Raw genomic sequence first — 21,544 nt, forward strand, 5'->3', positions numbered from 1 at the left:
CAGTCCGCTTCTCCATGGCCGGTGGCTGTTCTCCTGTTACTTCATCCATGAGATGAAAAAACTGAATAGTTGAGGGGTTGAAAACACTCTTCTGTTTTTGATCTTTAGCTTTATAGTAAACAGTCTTCAGCGTGTTTTTATCTGTTCCACAGCATTTCGTGGGTCTGTTTAAACAACTCACTGTTATTCGATTTCCTTCGATCTCGCCTGTCAGCAATTTTTCGCTCTCTATTGGTTTCTATTTAGAAGTTCGTCTCAACCACCATCCAGCCAAAGATGTGCAAAGCTGCTGCAGCAGACTGTAACGTTTAATATGACTTTAATTTTCTCTGTGTTGTTGTACTTCAATAATTTCCTGAACTTTAGACGATTGGTCACTGTGAATTTTTAATATAGTTTGATTGTTTATACCTGTGCAGGTAATTAATCTACCAAGCCAGATGAGACTGCATGCTCTGCATTTACCGCTTTACATCCCGCAATAAAGCAGCAGATTATCTCTACCGTGGAAAGCTTTGGTGAAAGCAGATAACTTCGGCAAGTGGAAATGGAGTTACGAAGAATGAAATGGAAATTTCATTACATAGTCAAACAACTTGGGGAATATGAATTGAAAACTACAGGCCTCATAAAGCTGCACCCAGAAAATAATTACAATATTCCTAAAATGAATACAAGAGATTAACAATCACACATTCACATTTTGTTTTGCGTAAATACAATTGTTTCTTTTCGAGTTGATTATTCATGTTTAAAAAATGAGTTTGCGTCTGTGTGTGTGTGTGTGTGTGTGTGTGTGTGTGTATTTGAAAACTTCCAGCCCCTCCTGTGTGGTTTGTAATGTGTTTTTCTCGATGTGTGTGTTCAGGGTCGCTGGAGGATGAGAGTCACAGCAAGTCAAACTCGTCCAGCACCGCCTCGCTGCACAGACACATGGACAGCCACCATACACAGGTAAACACACCACTGACAGCACAGTGTTTATTAATGTTCTGATAGTAGTGACTGCTGTTTTCCTTGTATCGCAAGTTTCCTTCTGCGTGTTATATCTGTCACCCAGACACTCCTGTTTGCCCACAAACAGCCTGACACAGTTACAGCGCGTCAATACGACGGTTGTGGATTTGTTGACTGTTTAAATTGATGGGAAAGTGCCCCCCCCCCCCCCCCCCCCCCCCCTTCAGACAACATGTATCACTCATGACACATGAGCTTTTTCTGGCTCTGCAGACTGGTTTAAGGTTACAGGATTGAATTTGTTGTCCTGCTTGCACTTCACACATATGTTTGCATGCACAGACACACACACAGCTTTGTTGCCTTGGACTGGTAAAGCTGTAATGACCTGGGAGATCCAGCTTAAGTGAAGGAGCCTGATTAAACCTGGAATGTAACGAACATGTTAGTGAATTGTGCAACAATTAGAAAAATTCTTGTTCATTTACAATAAAAAAAATTTGGAGAATTTTAAAATCTGGGGGTTTAACAGGAAGATCAAATCCACGATCAGCCCAGCTGAACAGAACCTGACTGTTATCACCTGAAGCACAGCCACTGTCTGGAATAAATTAACTCAAATTCATTTATGTTGCGCTTTAAAAACAACTACAGCTGAACTTAAGTGCTGTACATTAAAAAAAAAAAAGTACAAGATAATATACAATGAAAAATATTTATCTAAACAGGAGCAGAGTCTCAGGCTCAGTTAAAAATGAGGAGTAAAAATGGGTTTTAAGATTACTTTTATAAAAGGACAGCGAGGAGGCCTGTCTGATATGCAGAAAAAGCTCCGTCCCCTCTGAGCTTCTGTTTGGAGCTCGGTCCCTCCAGGAGCAGCTGATCAGCTGCTCCTGGAGCAGTTTCCCTTCAATTGAAACTAATATATTAATAAAATGTGGATTCCTACTCATTTGATGGATTTGGACACTACCTTTAGAAGCTTTGAAAAATATGTCAATAACATTTGGTCTAACACATGAACATCAATGTTAACATGATGAATTTCTTCAGGTGGACAGCCACAGTGAAATGATTGTTTTAGAGATATTATAACTATTTTGCAGCGCTCCATTTTCATCTGAAAGCCAAAGGCTGAATCAGGGTCTCCTCTGAGTATTCATTTGAGCCTCGTCTCCTTCTTCGGTCAAGATTCTAAACAAAGATTCATCAGATGGAAACTAATTGAGATTCATCACAGATTGCAGTAGTGAGTGACTGAGTGTCACTGTCAGTGGTGCATGAAGCAGAAGCCTGAGCGGAGGACAGAGTGTCCCACTTTCAGAGCAGCTCAGGGCACACTGTTGATAAGACGACTCCACTCGAGATGCGGAGGCACACTGTGTACCCACTTCACCATTCTCGGCGCGCTGAAAAGTCGTATCTCTGCAGTCGCAGCTGGGCTGCGTTCCCCTCGTGCATCTTTCTGATGCTTCTTTGTGTATGTAGAATAGAATAGTTTGCCGGCAGACCCCTTTCTTCCAGGCTGAAACACATTCCAGCTGCGAGTGCGAGCGTCCACTTTCGACCCAAATAGCTCTGTTTCTGTCTCTCCTCTCTCTTTGACTCGAACGAGCTCTCACTCCCTACTTTATTTTCCAGAGGGGTCATCTCAACTTTTCTCCCTTCGGTGCGGGGGCTGCCCTCTAAAACAGAGAGGGGGGCAGTGGGGGGGGGGCTCACTGGAAGCCCCGTCCACATGTAGGGCTGTGGTGAGTGTATGTCCTGTGGCGCCGCTCTCCACCCTTTGATAGCAGTGTTTTTCATAGACTCAGTGTGTAATCGTGACACTAATTATTCTCATTTTGTCCAAAATTGGCTTCATAAGTTTTGCAGGAGTCTAAATTAAAACTATCCAGAACGTGCCTTCCTGGGATATGAAAGACAAACATCCTGTAGGAAGGCTTTACGAAGCTTTGGCTTGATCCTTGGTGGAGATCAGAGTTTGTGCAGATGTGAAGTTCACTGCAGGTCACAGCTGAACAGTGTTTGGTGATACTTTCTATGAAGGCCTGTTGTATAATGGGTTATGAGAACGTTCATAAGACATTATAAAACATCTGTGAAGCTGTACTTGACAACTTATGACAAGGTTCATAAAGGATTTTCGGTTTTGTTGTAGCGCTACTCACTGATAATGTTTCATAACTGCTGCAGCAAAGTGACAGCGAAGTGGAGGAATCTTCTGATATTGCTTATAGCAGTTGTATACACTTCATAATGCCTCATAACTGTATCAAAGCATCATATATTATTTCATAACTTGAAATAACTGTCACTTCACTCGAAGTCTATAAAGTTAAGCATGTTTATTCAATGTTATTCTGCAAGTTCTTTAAACTAATGAAGTCAGTAATTTAACACATTATTAAGGTTAATATGGGATAATTCCTTTACTGATTCCTAACATTAATTTACTTTGTGTTGGAAGTTATTGTTTACAACATGATATCTAACCCAGGACTTCAGATTCCTTCATGTAGAACTGTTCTCACTTTGCCACTGACTCATGAAACAACATGAGATCTTAACACTTTAATCCACCACCTATCATCCTTTATGAAGCTTATAATCCGCGGTCATGGATAGTTATGACTGCATTATTGATGCATTATAACGGTATAGCGATGCCCTCATAATGCATTATACATTAGAAGTTCATTCAAAGTGTTACCAAATGTTGTTATGGATTGTTTGAATGACTTTGCTCTTGAAAACCACTGCTTTAGCTCAACATGCTCTTGGTAGTTCGCCTGTTGTTTTTGTTTACATTCAAATCCTCAAATCAGTCACTCCACTGCTTCACCTCCCTTTTCCTCATATTTAATTTGTATCAAGAAACTGCAGCTCGTGGATTCACTTTAAATACATGTATGAGTACAAAAGCCTCACTTGGTAATTACAAGTGTCCTTGGTTTAGCATATGCTTGAGCACGGGCCAAATAGAAATGAATTTATTGGCGCGTATTTTCCTCTAAATGAGCACTGCAACTCGAGCTGCAGTTTTCTCCTGTTGTTGATTCATCTCCAAGAATTTTATGTTCCTGAGTCTATCTGTTGAATTTCTTTTCTGCAAATTCTTTTGAAACTTGTTTTCTTCCCGTCGCCGTCGTCCCGACGCGTCTGATTTTATCACTGTGGTAGATACACAGCTTCCTCTTATGTGTGTAAGTTGTGACCAAAAGAAACACGGACCGAGACACGGGTTTCTCTCAACGACTCGACGCGTGACACAAGTTCACTTCCATGGGTTCATTCAGGAGATGGGAATATTTAGGTGACCCAGAATGCCTTTCAATTAGCTGCATTCCAGACTGTGTTTATGGTGGATTTGCAGAACTAATGGGATAAATGAAAATGAAAGAATGAGGGAACATAGGAGGGAGGTGGGCTGATTTAAGAATGAATGGAGTAGCTTGTTTTGATCCCCGTTGTGAGAAGACAACAGCAGTCTAGACTGAGAACCAGCTTCAAAATGAGTAAACGCAAGAAAGATTTATTTTTTTGTTTGTTTCTCCAGACAATGTGTTAAGATGAATGGGAGTCCTCATAGGTTCAAAACTCAAAAACATGTTGCGCTTTCACAACTTGGACGCAGAATCACTCACAGTGTCGGCATGAATCCTCTGAACCTTTCCAGAGACATTTTCCAGGAAAGAGCTCACACATAGGTCATCGGAGACCACGAATGTCTCTGCCTTTTTGCCATTTCTCCATTTCTCTACTTATTGCACGCTCTGTTCTCATCCTCCAGTCTGGGGGGAAAAAAAGGGGGGATTTGTAGAAATGGATTTCATTTATATGCTGCTAAGTGGTCTCACAGTGCTTTATACTGCCAGGCACATTCATAACACATGCATGCACGCTCCGGAGCGCCAGTGGAGAAAGAGAAGCCGTGGAAGGCGCTCGACCCCAATCAGGACTAACTTTGTTTTCAGCGTCTTGCCCAAAGGACGCTTCGGCACATGGACAAGCAGAACCCAGGAAAAACCACAGATATCAGGATTGATCTGCAATCTGCCCCACAAAAATAGTGTTTTTTTTTCCCTCTCTCTGCGCCAAAGTTTTTGCAAATGATGCAAGGCAGAATGTGCCGCCTTAGCTTGCAGTGTGTGTGTTCATGTAGACACATTAGCTGTGAGAAGTGTGTATTTGTCATTGGACATTGTCCCACAGTTCCCATCACACTGCCGGTTTGCATGTTGGTTTAGATATTTGTACCCTCACCTTAAAACCTCCATAAGCGCTACAAGAGAAACAGTCATTCAGATTTCCTGCCCAAGAATAAATAAAGCTAAAAAAAAAAAAAAAAAAGAGAGAGAAACAGAGGTATAAATAGAAATTACTCTCCCAAGTACAGAGGCAGACAGACAGACAGACAGACAGGATTGTGAAACCTTTCTTTTTTTTTATTCTGTCCACTTACATTTTGTTAGCAGCTCTGAAAAATTCAGACTTTTTTTCCTCATAATTTATAAGATGCTGCATCTTATCTTCCTGATCCTATGACAGCAGTGTTAACAGTAATCAAAATGTTTTACATTCTCTAGCTTCAAGGCCGTGTGCGTGTGCGTGTGTGTGTGTGTGTGAGTGTGTGTGTGTGTGTGTGTGTGTGTGTCCATGTAAAGTCATGCATTGCAGAAGGACACGGTGTTCCTCCTTGTCTACTGTTCCAGTAGCTGGTGTTCCTATCTGGCGCCAGTGCAGAGAATAGCCTGGCAGTGAGGTGTAAATTATGGATTAGCTTCTTGAGCATTGTACTTGTGCAGACAGTCAATCTGTAGGTGTGTTCATGTGTCTGCTGTATCGTGCAGTGTACATTATTTGTTGTGTGTGTGTGTGTGAGTGCCTGTGGCTGTGTGGCAAAGTGATAGTGGAATGCATCACTAAATGTATATTGTCCTTTGTGATATAGTAGGAAAATGTTGCTTTAAAGATTGAACTGACTTGCCTTGGGTCACTACTACAGCTGCAGCAGGGCAAAAAAAAACAAAAAACAGACATGGTTGAAGGGCAAATTCTGAAGACACGACTGTGTTTATAAAATAGCCATGTGTTGTGTTGGTGTACAAAAAAATATATTGCTTCGGGCATCATCTGTGAAAAGTACAGCGCAGTCCCTCCACAGTTAAGCAAAAATAAAAACTGAATACATCATTAGTATGCTTGAAATCACACTGAAAACAGTAGAAGATGTTTTGACCGGGGTCAGCTCCGTGCTCGTTTCCCTCTTTTTTTCCCCCAATAACCAAAAGCCCAGCCGGCAACATTTCAGGCGTGGCGATGTTTGTCAGAGGACATATTGTCAAATGTTGTTATTTCTGCGTTACCACATTGTGCTTCTGTTTATCACAGCCAGGTGGATTGAGTATTATTCATCTGCCACATACGGCTTGCTACCAGGAATTAAGTGACTGTAACGTCGTAAGTGGATCATCCACGTCACGGCCAGTAAGAGTCAATAAGAGTCACTGAGGATTCAGACTGTGGAGTGAGGACACTCCTACAGAGAACGTCACAGTTCCCTGATCCTCCCCCCATACTGCAAAAAACTGGAGCTGCTCCACATGGGACCATTCCGTTTCCATTGAATCTGTTTTTCCTGATATGGAAAAGAGGTGCAAATCCAGATGCTGCTGTTATTGTGGTGAGAGGCTCCATTCATTCACACTGGGGTGAATGTACCAGATGAACATCGAAAACTTACAGTTGGCAGCAGATTTCCGTCCAGTGAACAAGTCTAATGTGTGCAGAATTCTCATGTGAAAACTCCTGTTTTTGCGTTATTGTTAACTGATCACCTGCTAAACACACAAAGTGACAGTACAGCATGTGGTCGGTGGTGTCCACTACGATCATTTCCATGTTCCGTATGATCATTATACACAGCAATCTTTATTAAAAAGGACGAGGATTATTAAACTGTTTCCTTCGATCTAATCTAAGGTTACCAGATGATTGATCATTTCATTAAGTTGATCCTTATTAGTATGTTTCAATTAAGACCTGTGTTTTAATTATGAGGGAGTAATTTGAATTTTTTTTTTAATTGCTCTGGTAGTAGGTAGAAAAGTTTCATCTTTAAGAAACCACACTGCTCTAATACCCATATGGCCGCTGACATCGCATTTTGCATTTTAAACACCCGGTAGCTGTGAATGCGAGTGTGTTTCTCCGGCTCGGACCTGTCCGGGGCGTACATGCTAAAGAGCTATAGCCAGCTCCAGCGCCATGTGACCTTCAGCTGGATACAGCAGCAGAGAAGACGGATGGACAAATGGACGGAGGAGGTGATTTCATTGTTTAGTAAGCACCAGTAGACAATGGGATGGAAGTCCTAACAGCTGCTACGCTGCTTTCTGGTTTTTTCCAGGGATTTGTTGAACGCTGGAGAAAAATGTGCCATCCGTATTCCCTTTGAATCTCATCTGTGAGCACCAAGAAACAGTTTCTTGGCCTTTAACCACCCATCACCTGCCTCTATTACACCCCCTCCACCTTCCACATCCCCGTTTCTAATCTGGTGTAGATCATCACTGCTCGGGCCTGTTGCAGGTACCTCTGACTTTGGAAGATTGGAATTCCTGTCTGATTGATTTACCTGGATATTGACTCGCAGATGACTGATGATGCAGTCTATAAAGAGTGTTAGGACTCTGTGTGTGTGTGTGCGCGCATGTGTGTGTTGGTGAGAAAGTACAAAAGCCACTTTCAGCTGCTGAAAGAAGGGCCTTGCTGTAATTTACAGGATCTTCCTTGAAGGGAATTATATGAGCTTCCAAGACGGATTCAGGTGACTGTATTAGAACCCAGAGGTAGTGTTCACTTTTCAAATGACAGGAAAATGGAACCGAGTCTCGGGATCCAGGAGGAAGGGTTTCTTTTCCCCTCAGTCTTTTCAGCTGGATTTCAACAGGAATGACCTTGTGTCGCGTACAAACATGCTACTGTTACTGCATGAATAATGAGGAAAAAAATGACACAGTGGAAGAAGAGACGCTTCTCCCTCTTCGTAATGAAGAATCAGACAAAATTCTGCCTTTTTCATTTATTTTGCTTCGTGGCTTTCTTTGTCAGCCGTGAAAATATGATTAGCAGATGATAATTTTTGCAGGGCTTCTGGAAGAGAAAGACTGAAGCTGTGGAACGTTTTCATTTATTTTGTGTCTGTCCTTTACAATCATAGTTTCATCATCCCAGCATACATGTCAACCCCGAACTGGTATCATCTAGAAAAAGGGACACACATTGGAAAAAAAAAAGGTCTTACTTCATCGCAATCAGTTTTCAGTGGATTCATCTGGGTATTTATGATTTATTAGCTTTATCATTATGAGACAGTATTCCTGACCAATTGGTTTCATCAGTTTATGCAATCACACTTGGTCCGAATGTGAGATCACTTTCAGAAGATTTCCACATCTGCGTTCAGCCAAGAAAGCAACACGAGAGGTCCAACATGAACAAATCCAGCTCTGTTGGGGGCAGTTATGGCCTGGATGGTTAGATGGATGGTCAGGGTCCAAATCCCTCTCTGAGAGAGTTTTCTGTGTTTGATTTGTAGCCAAAGCACAAATCCACTTAAGACCCAACAAACCAGAAAGGTTGACATGTATGTATCACTTTCTTTCCATCAGTCAGAATCAAACGTTGGATCTTGATCTGCGTCCTGAAAGTTGGGCGTTCTCTCGCTGATTCCTCGGCTCACGCTGACCTCCCGTCCCGTCTCTGTCCCAGGTGTTCCAGCGGCTGCGGCTGTCCAGCGGAGATGAGCGCTCTGCTCTCGGCGAGCTCCTGCGATGGCGGCGAGTGCAGTGTGAGGGGCAGAGCTACTGGAAGCAGCGCCCTCCTCAGTCCCCACCTCTGCCCCCCACGCTGCTCTGGACCAACAGGAAAGCCTCTCCGTGACGGAGATTCTGCCTCGGTGGAAGACGTCCAAACCTTTATGACAAACTAAAGTAATCGACTTGATTGAAACAAATTGAAGAAAGAATTTTCTTTTAATTAACTTGTTGTTCATCAATGAGAAGCGTAGTCAAAGCAGTAAACTGCATATTTTCTGAACCAGTGTTGAAGTCCTGCTGCACACCACAGAGCTCCGCCTCCAGAACAAGGTGCTGGCTATACTTGACGTGCTGTGATGTCCCCCAGAGTCTCCTGAGTGTTCCGCACCGCCCCGAGTCTCAGAGCTCTGAAGTTTACAAGTCAACAAACGCCTATAATAACCTCTGGTTTCCAGCATGAGCGTACTTGCTTGAGACCCTTTTCAGGTTCACGGCTCTCGCCGAGCTTCTCGTGTTCGGGCTCTGAGGCGCTGCTGCAGCCCTGGCAACCGGCGGCCAGGGGTCAGGGTAACCTCAGCGCGATCCCAAGGTGCACTTCTCTTCTCTCTCGTTACCACCAGCCTTTGAGGAGCAAAATCCTCTGGCCAAAATTCCAAACGACTGCACTTACACCTTTACCATGAGACGGGGATCCGACAGATGGGCCTGTTGTGGTTTAGAGCAGGGGTCTGCAACCTTCACGACCAAAAGAGCTAACTTCCTCCATCGACCGCTCTCTGGCCACACGACACGTTTAACCTTCAGAACCAAGATAACACAGATAGATATGATTTAATGCATATTATAGAAGTGGGGGTGGTGGTAAAGCACCTTGTCCTCACAGTGGGAAGATCCACAGGTTGAGTCCCGACTTTGGACCTGTCAAAAGGACTGAACCAATCCTGAAACACGTATTTGAGGTTGACTCAAAGTCCCTGATTCCACAATGTTTTCGAGTGAAAACAGTCAACTTGTGAACGTTGCGTTCGTTTGTACCGGCGGCATTCCGAGCGTCTGAGAGTGACACTTTTCCACTGTAGGACTTTCACATGCGCGAGTGGACCGACCACAATAGCAATGTTGTCTCGCTCTTCAGAATTTTACTGTTTCCTCAACAAGTGTACATTCAGGACACCGTGACGCTCTGCATGCACGGGCATGTCGCTGCATTACAGAAAACACATCAACGATTGCCTGGCCTGACATGGAAACTTCAGCCTTTTTCTACATCTCCTGCGGTTCTGTTTGTATGCTGATCATTATCAGTACATTTCCGTTCGCATGTGTCCAGCTACTCAGCGGCTCAGTTGCCCACATAGGTGTGCATGTGACTGCCTGTTGGTCCTGTGATGGACTGGGAAAAAAAATATTAATATCTTAATATTTTGTGGTATTTGTCAAATGGAACTGCAGCATAAGAGCCCCTTTGAATGATTATCAGCTACGCCTCTAAATTGTGAGAAACCGCCGCTTGGTGTTGCGTGGAAGCTGCAGGGAGGCGGCGGAGCCTCGGGTTGCAGACCCCTGATTTATGGTGTAATGGTAAAAGCTGTATTTACAAAGCTTTAGCTGACAGGTATATGGTTCATGTTGTGAACATGAAGCTCTGTGCCAAAGTGAAACAATGTGTGAAAGATGTGTCTAAACTAGCAAGTGTGGTTCTGAATACCAATGTCGTCTCCCGATAGCGATCCGTGTACAGACTGACTTTAATGACCAAATCATAGTCGCTGCTGCATTCAGTGTTCAGTATGTCAACTGTTTCAGGAAGAGATCTGAAGAAAAAAAAAAGGCGGGGGTGAAACAGTCTGCACTTAATGTATAAAGTAGCAACGTAACTCTAACTGTGTCTTTGGACGACACCTGAATGGGTCCGTGTGTTGCGGGAGTGTTGTTCGGGAGGCTTTCCCCGCTGAGAGTCATTGTACAGATTCCAACACGGTGAGCGTGTCCTCGCGGCCGCGCTTCACCTTGTCTGTCCTCCCGCCATCTTTTTACCTTTTCCCTCGTTTGACAGACCCCGGCCCCCCACGTGCCCCTCTTCCCCCCCCCCCCCCCCCCCCCCCCCCCCCCCCCCCCCGCCTCCATGGATCAAACCGGCTTTACGGGTGTTTCCATGTTAACCACAATGTAAATAGTGACTGGTGTTGTATTTTCTCGCTTTTACTCCGGCAGAAGAGCAGCAAGGTGGCATTGAAAGATAAGGTTCAAGAAAGAGGGGAGATAATACTGTCTATGATGGTGAAACTCAGATTTAAGAATGTCTTGGGTTCGATGCAATGACTAAGGTAAAGAGAAGAAGTTTATTTTAAAATGTGAATATTTTTTCTTTTTTTTCCAGAATGACTGTCTATGGCTATGAAATTCTTTATACTCTATTTAATAATATTTGTTTATTCTCCTCTAGATCCTGTCGTTCTGTTCCTCTGATGCAAGGCAGATTCTTTTTAAACGTATATGGATGTTTCCATTGCACATTGTTTGCGCGGTGTCGTGTTGACTCCTGTAATGGGCTGGGTGTGCCTCGACAAGCCGTTTTGATCGTCGCGGATCGCCCCGGATTGTTAGGAGCCGCAGAGTATCAATAGCTCTAATTGATTTCTCATTCCTACTGATCACCTGCAATGTATCGGATCGATCCGGCCTCGCAAATTAGCGGCACCATCACGGAATCGATCTCGGCCGCTGTCGACGCGGGAAGGTGCACAAATATTCGAGAGGAATCTGATGAGGCCACTGATAGAAACGGAGGCAGCGAGCGAGCCGAGCCGCATTTTCCACTGACTGGCTGAATGTGAAAACAAAAAAAAAAGAAAAAAAAAAAAAGAGTTTACCTGTGCACACATTCGAATCCCCCTGTATCTGGAACATGCACCTGTATCTAAAATATACCTACCTGCTTAATGTGATTATTGTCTTTCGAAGTTATGTATGCAGTTACTTTTTCAAGCAACCTATGTAGGTATTGATTTGCTCCATATTTCACACTTTATGTGCTGTGACTGGGGCTGCATGGGTAATATGTACAAAAAAAAAATTGAAAAAAGAGGACATGGAGTACTATATCAAATATTTTCACACTAAAATTTATACTCATCTCTGATCAGAGTACAGAAGCCAAGACCAAGCTTTTCAAGCCAGTGAAAGACAGTTTTCTAGCCTCTGTATTGATCCTTCAGTGTGATCTGAGTTCTGGTTGCTCATGTGGTTTTGTGTTGACCAATGTTTACATACGTCATGAAACGAGGATTGTTTGTTTTTTTTTTATTATTATTATTATTATTGTTTTTGTTTTCTTTCCCTTGAATTTGAACTCATCGTCAGACCACTTGTTTGGCCTTGCTTTCTGCATTATCATCATCATCATCGTCGTCCTCATCCTGCTGAAAATATCAAAGCGGTCTAACGTGAAGAGCTGCTTCTCGATGCACTGTGAATCACTCCGCTGTCTCAACTCTCATCGTCCGCATTTGACTGGAACGCGTCGGCTCCGTCATGCAGGCAGCGCTGAATCACGTCAGTCTGCGGTGAGCGTATGAAAATGTGGCAGTGGCTTTACTGCCGGTCATCTCTGTTAGTCAGCGATCTGTAAATCCTCCGCTCGGATATCAGCTCAACATCGGCCACTTCTTTTGTCCCAGTCCATCTATAGTTGTCCACAGAGACACAAATTGTCAGCACCTGTAAAGAGATATCTCACTGCCTTTCATACTGTTGGTTTTTTTTTTTTAATTGTAATCTTTCTTTTGTACATGACATACAGTATATTTTATTCTGCATACAGATGTGTTTGTGAAAAGAAGCAAAATTGTGATATTTGAATTGTTACGTTCCCAATGTTTTATAAGTACTGTACCTGTACAGCAATAAAGCACAATTGTGTCAAATTCAGTGTGTGTGTGTGTGTGTGTGTGTGTGTGTGTGTGTGTGTGTGTGTGTGTGTGTGTGTGTGTCAGTAAAACTGTAAATACACTGAATGTAATATATTATTTAACCATTCAAAGGGAACTTGGATGATATTACCATAAATGAAAGCTTTAGAGTGTAAAGGTTATGCGGCTATTATCCAATCAAATCATTTCCAGTGGCCAGAGTGGTGTGGAACCCATCAAATATCACACAGAATTCAGTATTTCTAGTTCAAATAAATGGTCTCATTACCCTCTGGCCCGACCTTTAAGATTGCCTCTACATTATTGAGCACAACTGTCAAAAAAATATGTGTGATTTGCAACAAAAAGAAAGTACGCTATGGCCTAATAGTTATATGTGGAGAAACAGACTGTCTCTTTCAATGGCATATATTTAAGAACAGTGTGTAGCTGCTGACAATAGCAGATGATTTTTAAAAGCAAAGAAACACGGATGCTTTCATAACCTGATCTACAGAAATAAAACCCACTTCAAATCCTGGACCAATGTTCTTCCTTTTTCCCTTGTTAGTATGTAAGAAAATACAATGACAAGCTGCTGGGTTCATTTCAAACCTCAACTCCAAGCCGTCTTTTTGTTACTGGAACATGCCGATACAAAGGATTTCTCATGTAACTGAACAAAAACTGTTACCATGATAACCTTCAGTCCCTAATCCGATCTGGATTACTGCTCTTACTGACTAAGGAAAATTGGAAATGCTGTCTTTTTGATAGATTTACTGGGGTATTGACTCACGGATGACTGATGACTTGCTCAATACAGACTGCTGGGGTTGTGTGTGTGTGTGTGTGTGTGTGTGTGTGTGTGTGGGTGTGGGTGTGGGTATGGGTGTGTCCTCTTTTGTCACTTTCGACCTGTGTCTTTGAGGAGTGAACCGGATCACGGTTAAAAAAAACTCGGACAGGGTTTGAATCATATGAATGCATGAAATAAAATTAAGTAATTTTAATTTTATTTTTTAGTAAAATGAAATGTTATTTTGTGCCTCTTGTGACCTCGAGACAGACAGAGTGGTGTACAAGACGGAAATCTCGTAACAATGAGATCGTTGTTGGCTGTGACCAAAATCAGCTAAAATTATTACCCAGAATGCTGTGAAGAGAAGATTTATGGGATTTTATGAAAGAGGCTGGGGCATAAAACCAGACAAACTGTGTCCAAATTCAAGACTTGAGAACGCCGTGAAGCCACAGTGTTTCATTCAACACACTGCAGCGGAGATTTGGTACACTTGATTCCAGACGGGGTTCAAACGGGGACATGATCACAAAGAGATATTAAATGAGGTTTCTTTGATGAGAGGGGGATGATGTGAAAAACTTGGCAATATGCAGACAGAACTCCGGAAGATTTGAAACCATTCCAAGACGATGACTTCAAATCAAGATGGAATCAAATAGAAATGAAGAGTCTGGTGCCAAGAAGCAGTCAAAAATGAACACAAAAGCATGATGAGACCAGGCGGATACGGACGAGAGACGACATGAGATCATACGAGCAGCTGGAACACACACACAGCATCTGGATCACTAACGGTTCAGAAGATCCAGACCTGAGTCAGAGTGGACGAGACGACACTGCTGCCTTTTCCAGACAGTCTGATCTGAGTCTTTCACAACCACACACACACACACACACACACACACACACACACACACACACATACACGTGAAGTTTACAGAAAACAGTGTCGAAAGACAAAATAACCAGGGAGCAGCGGGGAAGGGTCAGGATGCCATGTTGATGTTGATTCCAGCTCTCTGGGGAGAGAACGGCCAGACTGGGAGACGGGAACTCCAGCAGCCTCTCGCTGTTACTGCAGAGGCAAGCAGGAAACCAAGCAATCACCAGTTCAACACATTCAAACTGGGAGCAAATAATCTGAGATCCACAGTGTTTTAGATGTCAGACAAATAGAAAAGCATTGAATTAGTCTGGAACTCAGCTTTCACGGCGACGTTTTTGTTTTTTAGAATTTAGCGGAAGCTTTAATCCATCTTACTTTGTTTTATGAATTGAGGCTATTTATTTCATTTTTTTCACTCAGTTGAGTGAGGGTCATTTTCTTTGACCTCAAATCGTTAATGGAACACCTTTAGAATGAGGCGGAGCGATTCGCGTTATTGAGTGCAACTGTGTGGCAATCGTATCATCTAGCTGTGGATGTAAACGTCTGAACTCTGCAACGGTCAGGTGAGACAGGGCCAAAGCCCTTTCTCCAAGGACTGCAACAAATTACAGACGTCATAGTTTAACAAAAATATCTGAAAAAAAGTATTGCAGGAATTCACAGTTTCAGCGCACGATTCACTGACTTCACTTCACTGACAATTGAAAGCTGAATGAATAGCTGGAAGTTCTCACAATTCTTTGTGGAAACTTTTCAACTCTTACCCTTTTGAATTATGTTGAATGTTGAATTAAAAAAGTGAAAGAAATGACGAATCAACCTTCCGGAGTGTTCTTCATCCAGCACTTCTTCCATGAACTCCATTTCTAGACGCGACATCTGCTGCAGCAAAGTCATACGCCTCCAAAATTCACCTTTATTTTTAGAATGCTGTGTGAATGAATATTTAGTCAATTCTGACCTGATTTCCTCTGGAGTTTTTTTTTTTTTTTCTGCTAAATTCTTGCAACATCGCTGCTCTTTACCAGATTTCTGCATCTCCAGCTGTTGCCACAGAGAGTCGGGGGCTCGCAGGTCTAAACTGGCCCGCGGTGGATAAACTGTGTGAGTTCTTTCTGTTCGTGCGGAGCAGCAAATGTCACCAAGGTAAAGCAAACACGAAAACAGTTAGTCACACTTCATATTTACCAGGTGCATGAACGGTGCGAAGTGACATTTCCCTGGAGCAGAAGCGGTCCTTACAGCTATTTCCTGAGAAGAGGCGGCTTCTCCTCCTGATCAGGTCAAAACAAGAAGCGCACGTCAGTCGTCTTTACGTCGTCCAACAAAAACAGATTGTGATTGCAATTCAAAGGAATGTTCCCCCCAGAGCAGGACTCACTGGAGGGATTCAGTGTGGGAGCTCCCCTTTGAGGTTTTATCAGTGTATCTCGTAGTAAACAGCTTCTGAGTTACAGAACTTCTGCACATTTTCTAGTGTTGACTTAAAGTAGTCATGTCATGACTGATTTTTATGGGAATAAATAACGTTAGAATTTTGAAATGGAAGCTGATTTATTAGCTGCTTCTGTCCTGGTCTGGCTGCCAAGCTTCATCCTGAGAACGACGGCAGAGATTAATTACTGAAGGCTGTCAAAACATTTTGCATTCGCATTTACAGTGAGATGTTAATGGGAAATACGGCGGGAGCAGAGGGCAGAGGTATACATGTGTGAAAATGGACAAGGTTCAAATCAGTTCAGAAGTATGACCACACACACACACACACACACACACACACACACACACACACCAGGCATAAGTCCGTCTTTGCTATTAGAGATTCAACAAGTTGCTGAAAACCTCCCTCTTGTCGACTGAACATCCATGATGTCCGAAGCTTGTGTAAAGCAACAAAAATAAGTAAAATAAAATTGTGCAATAAATGACTGATCACCCAGAGGTCTGGAATCTGAGCTGCAGCAGGCAGAATTACCAAAGTACTTCCCTGTGCGTCACCTCCAGCTTCTTTCCAGTAATCCCAAACCCAAGCTGCAAAATTCCCTCTTAAAGTTATCAATACAACCATCCTTCATGCTGTTTACAGCAAACTGTGATCCTTCCGTCTGAACGCGGGAGAGAAACCCAGACATTCCAGCTCCGATGCGTCTGTAGGACCTGCAGCCTCAGGTTTCTGTCCTCAGCTGATAAAAGAGCCACCAGCTGAGATCTGCTGCTGCCGTCCACCACCGCCTTCAGGGTCGCAGCTATTTGCGCCGCTGTTGCTTTCCTGTCATCTCAAGTCATTGTTTTCATCTCACGCCAAGTTCATTCCGACCTCTGGGGTCAACAAGGCCTCTTGACACGGACAATTGCTGTTCACTACACTTTTTTTTTCCATTGAGAATCTTTTTTCTGTAAACCGTAAAGCTGGTGGATCCTGGTAGAGCTTCAGATGGAACTGACTTGTCGATTGCTCAGAACAGCCAATCTGGTGCCAACGACCACATTCAAACACCCATAAATCATCTTTTTTTTCCAGTTCCATGGTTGGAGTGATCTTCAGGAGTTCTTCTTCACCATATATGCATAACGACACGAAGTTTGGTCCTGCGATCGGCTGATTGCTTATTTGCTGGCATTTCAGCAGACGTACCCGGCGACGTCAGTGTATGTTGCTCATGTGATGATTTATGACTCTTTTACCTCAATAAAGAGAAAACCAAACAAAACGTTCCTGTCTTCTTGGCCCTATTGGAGCAGTTCTTGTATTGTTACCACGGTGAGACAGGTCCAGCTGATCAATGCTCACTTCTCTCCGGAGATCATTTCACCCATTCTGTTATCTGTGAAACTTTATTGAAAGCGGAGTTACAACACTCAGTAGTAAATGTCAGCATCGAGGCGGCATGGAGGGGCAGTGGTTTGCATATGTTGTATGATGCCTTATTAATCATTTCTGACATCTGTAAACTTGCACCAGATTATTTCATAACATGAACAGTGGCTGTTCCCTGCTTGTTTGGAGGCGTCGTCAGTTGCTTCAGAGGCCGGAGGAACCCGGGTTGTTGAGTTTGCTGCTCGGTCTGTTTGTTTTGTCAACTACTCTGGTGTTCCTCCACGGCCCAAACACGCCATTTAGAAATGTTTGTGTTTCTAAATGTGACTGTTCTTTGAATGAAGGTGTGGAGGACAGCTACTTCACACTCCCAGAGGGAGAACCACTCCAATGCATCGCTCCACACAATGTTGTTTACCGGCTTGAAAGAAAACCCCCATGAATATGGCCTTACCTGGTCAATATTGAACAGGATATGCAAGAATTCCAACTGCAAATTGCTTTTATGAGTGAATATGAGAGTTTGACTGTCAGGGTCTCTTTTTTTTATCACTACCAAAATTAACATTAAATAAGAAGAAGTTTTTTTTTTTTTTTTTTTAAGTAAATGATCATTATTGGAGAACGTGTTCTAGTATATCACGTTCTTACTGCAGTACAATTGTATGAGTAACACAATTGAACCATTAATCTAAATTTAAACCACCAGGGTACAGGGTAGGGGGATTTCTCTGTAATTTATACCTAACAACACAAGTGCCGGCAGAGCCTTTCTGTCATCCGTCCGGGGTTGAAAGGCTCCGCTATTACACAGAAGGAGGGAGGCCAAGAGGTAATATGGGCCAAACTGCCCCCTGATGCTCCAGCAGTAAGCCCTGAATCCCTCTCAGTCTGCCATTTAGGCCGCTAAATGTGTTCACCTTTGTCATATATCCTGTTTCTGCTGATTCTCTTTGGCCTCCATAACTCCCCCGGGGACGCTTCGGAGAGCGGCCTGCAGCAGGTGCACGCTGCGTCTGTCAGCGGTGTGTGTGTGTGTTTTAAGGTTGGTGGGGGGTCAGGACTGAAAGAAATAAAGACAGAAAAAAAATAAAAAGTTGCTGAAGCACATGAAGGAGATGATTGTGAGGATGAGGAGCAGACGCTCTGCGGTGTAACAACATTAGAGAACAGCGAGGAGCTGTAATGTCTTGTTCTCACTGGAAACATTGTCCAGTTACAGCAAACTGTGGATCATGAACAGCCTCACCGTAACCTCCAGCCGGAGCTGATGATTTCACTTCCCAGTGAATATGTCTCTCTCTGCGCCGGGGGAAGTCTTCGTTTGAGGGTTTTGCGTGTTTCGGACTGCTGACCGGTCCAACGTTCCTCTTCCCTCACCCGCAGTCGACTGGTGTTGACTTCATATCGCAGCATGGCGATGAAAGAAATGGAAGAAAATCGCTTTTTATCATCAGCTAGATCCCTCTTTTGCTTTATTGGAATGATAAGCAATTGCTACTGGAAAGCAGAGCAGGTAATAAAGTCACTTTAATTAGTATTTTCCTCCCTCATATCATATCCGGTCTCTGAAGACAGAGGAATCCTTTTTTTCTCTCTCTCTCTCTATCAATCCCCGATTACAATTCTCAATGGAAAAGCAGAAACAAAGGGATAATTAATTGGGACTTATCGAACATTTAAGCGGCAGCTGGGTCTTGTTGTTCACTCGCAGGAGGCCAAATCGAATCCAGAGTGAACTCAGCTGCACCTCAAACAAAACGGAATAAACAAACTGTATTTTATGAGTATGGATTCCCCTGAAACGCCGAGCACAGGCCTCCTATTCACAGGAGTCTGGACTCCTGCCATGTGAACAAATAAATGACGCTTCCGTCACTATTTGCATAAAATGCTTGAATCATCTCACGCTAGATGAAGCAGTCTGTTATCGCTCAGCGGAGGGAGGGTGTGCCGCCACTGCCGGGAAAGAGGGAACCATTGTTTGTGGTGTGTGTACATTGTCAAGGAAAAGGCAACGTATTGATCCTAGACGCTTGTTTTGGTGTTGGAACCAGCACCCGAGACAGTTACTGTCCTGTTTGTTTATGAGTCAGTAGGTTTATGCTTCACAAAGAAAGCAAACAAGCCAGAGGAAGCAGACAAAAGCTGCAAGAGTCCTTCCATCAGAGGCCTTTCAAAGGCCATGAAACCGAGGAGTAAACAGGATTCCCACCTCTATTGATTACTTGAGCACTGGTCGGAGGCATGCTAGGTTTCAGTTGACTTAGAAACAGCCCAGGGACTGGTTTGCTCCGGTCTGATCGATGCAGTGAAGAAAAGAGCCAGGTTGGAAGCGTTCCTCCCACAGCTGCGAGCCGTCACCGGCTTTACGATAGCCGGTGGTTTTAGGGTTACGCTCGTAATGTACTAGATGAGGGATGGTCGCTCCTTTTCCGAGCAATAAAGAGCTCATAATGTCCATTTTCAAGCCCACTTTACTGCCCACCCTCACGATCCCCCCTCTCACCTCCTGTCGCCCTCTCCGCTCGTCCCTCCGCCCACGCCCTGTTCTGAATATCCCACGCTGACCCCGCTGTTGTTCCTGCCTCACCTCTTCACCCGCGCCTCGCAGAGGTGCAGACTCCCATGTAGCGCTCTCCCAGAGTGCGAAAATCAATATCATCATCTCAGCACTGCCTCAATTTTCAATTAACGCCTTTAAGGTCCGTCTCCTCAGACACATCCGTCACGTCACATCAGCCTCGGAGACATTACATTAGACACAAGTAGGTGACGACTGCATTCACACGGCTCACCCTGAAGACCACTTCCACAGAAACTAACCGGCATTTCATATTAGAGACCAAATCTGCATGAGCTCTTTCAGCGTGGAACAGAAGAAACAGTTAGCAAAATAAAAGTAATCCCGTTAGATGCTTGAGGATTTCTTGTAAAAGAGTACGTTTCCTCTCCAGGAACAGCTTCCATCGGCCCCCATGTTGAGGTGTGTATTGTGTCGGTAGAGCAACAAACACTCTCCCAACATGGAAATTTTCATTCCCTTCTGAACTTGATGAACATCCATTTAACTCTCCAGTGCAAAAACAAAATCATATCACGCTTCAGAAAGGAAAAACAGGGTAATAAATCACCAGCAATGCATCAGTGCCACAAGATGAATCCTATCTGCCGCGCCCGACTCCGAAGCTCCGCAGCTGGAATCGTCTTCTTTCTATTTTTCTTGTCAGTCAGCAGAGACCGAGGACCGTCTCTGAAAAAACTCAAGTAACAAGGCAATTAACAAAGCCCATCACTGCTGACGGCAGGATGCAGACTCAGGCATGTGGTTTTGGTCATACAGGAACAAGGAAATGCACGTTTGCACATAGATAACTGCTCAGGAAGGTATTGGGTAATGCTCATGGGCCATAGGAAAGACACAGGGGAGTGTTTAAAGAGGCAAAATACATTGATAAAGAAATAATCCATGATGTACAACAGTTGCAGAACAGTTTTTGAAAACTGAACCCACCTTGACTCCACTGTTAAAATAAAATCTTCTGCTTCCAGATGCATTTTGTCAGGTCTGCTGGTGGAGGAGCTTTGATCAATGAGAGACTCGGATAGATTTCAATCCCCGAGCCATGAAAAATAACTCAGAAGATGCGTCGGCCGGATTCATACCCCCCAGCAAAAATCACAGCCGGCGTGTAGAGCGCTGCAGTTAGGGTAATACTGACAGGGGGGGGGGATGAGAATGGAAGGTATTCACTCCCCCTCTGGTCCGTTTAGCTTTCTTCTGCAGAATTATTTTTAGTGCCAGAGGGCAGGCAGTCTATTCCCCCTTCATACTGGTCAATGCTGCTTCACCTGCAGACAAAACTCAGGAAGATTAATGTACTGTACTCTGAAAAACACACTGTTCAGAATGCCAATTCCACAACTCCTGCGCTTAAATTTCGGTTCACATTTTCATGGGTGAACCGTGTTTTCTCTCATGGCAAGTCTAAATATTTAAAAATCAGCTTTTATAATGTGCTGCTCATAAAAAATATATATGATTTTAGTTGCATGTCCAGTGGATTGCATTTGTTGAGTTGCGTTTGTTTGAAATGCATAGGAAGTCTTTGAATAATCAGACCGTAGCACAGAGCTGGCTCTATATGTGGCGCCTTAGGCGAGAGTTTAGTTTGCAGCCTCCTTCATGGGCGTTTTCCATACGCTTACAGAAGAAATCGAAATGGTATTTCTACTGTTGTGTTTTGTTTGTATAATAAGAAATTACAAATCAATACAAAAAAATAAAAAAAATAGAATTTAAATACCCTCACAACAAAATGAATAATAACAATAATAATA

At 43.4% G+C, this 21,544-nt stretch overlaps 1 protein-coding gene across 4 annotated transcripts in view; it reads left to right on the top strand.

Moving 5' to 3' along the window:
- myo16 (myosin XVI) overlaps positions 1 to 10,862 on the top strand; it is a 109,587-nt gene extending 98,725 nt beyond the window's left edge. For 3 of the 4 annotated variants that reach the window (XM_030111287.1, XM_030111288.1, XM_030111286.1), the window contains exons 34-35: positions 869 to 954; positions 8,734 to 10,862. In XM_030111287.1, the coding sequence (XP_029967147.1) occupies positions 869 to 954; positions 8,734 to 8,904 (257 nt within the window). In that variant the 3' untranslated portion in view covers positions 8,905 to 10,862. Of the gene's footprint in view, positions 1 to 868; positions 955 to 2,598; positions 2,709 to 8,733 lie in introns of all 4 variants that reach the window. The other variant, XR_003933158.1, reaches the window with a different exon arrangement.
- Positions 10,863 to 21,544: the final 10,682 nt, after the last annotated feature.

The sequence above is a fragment of the Salarias fasciatus genome, chromosome 16 (genome assembly GCF_902148845.1).
Source record: "Salarias fasciatus chromosome 16, fSalaFa1.1, whole genome shotgun sequence".
NCBI classification, from domain to species: domain Eukaryota; kingdom Metazoa; phylum Chordata; class Actinopteri; order Blenniiformes; family Blenniidae; genus Salarias; species Salarias fasciatus.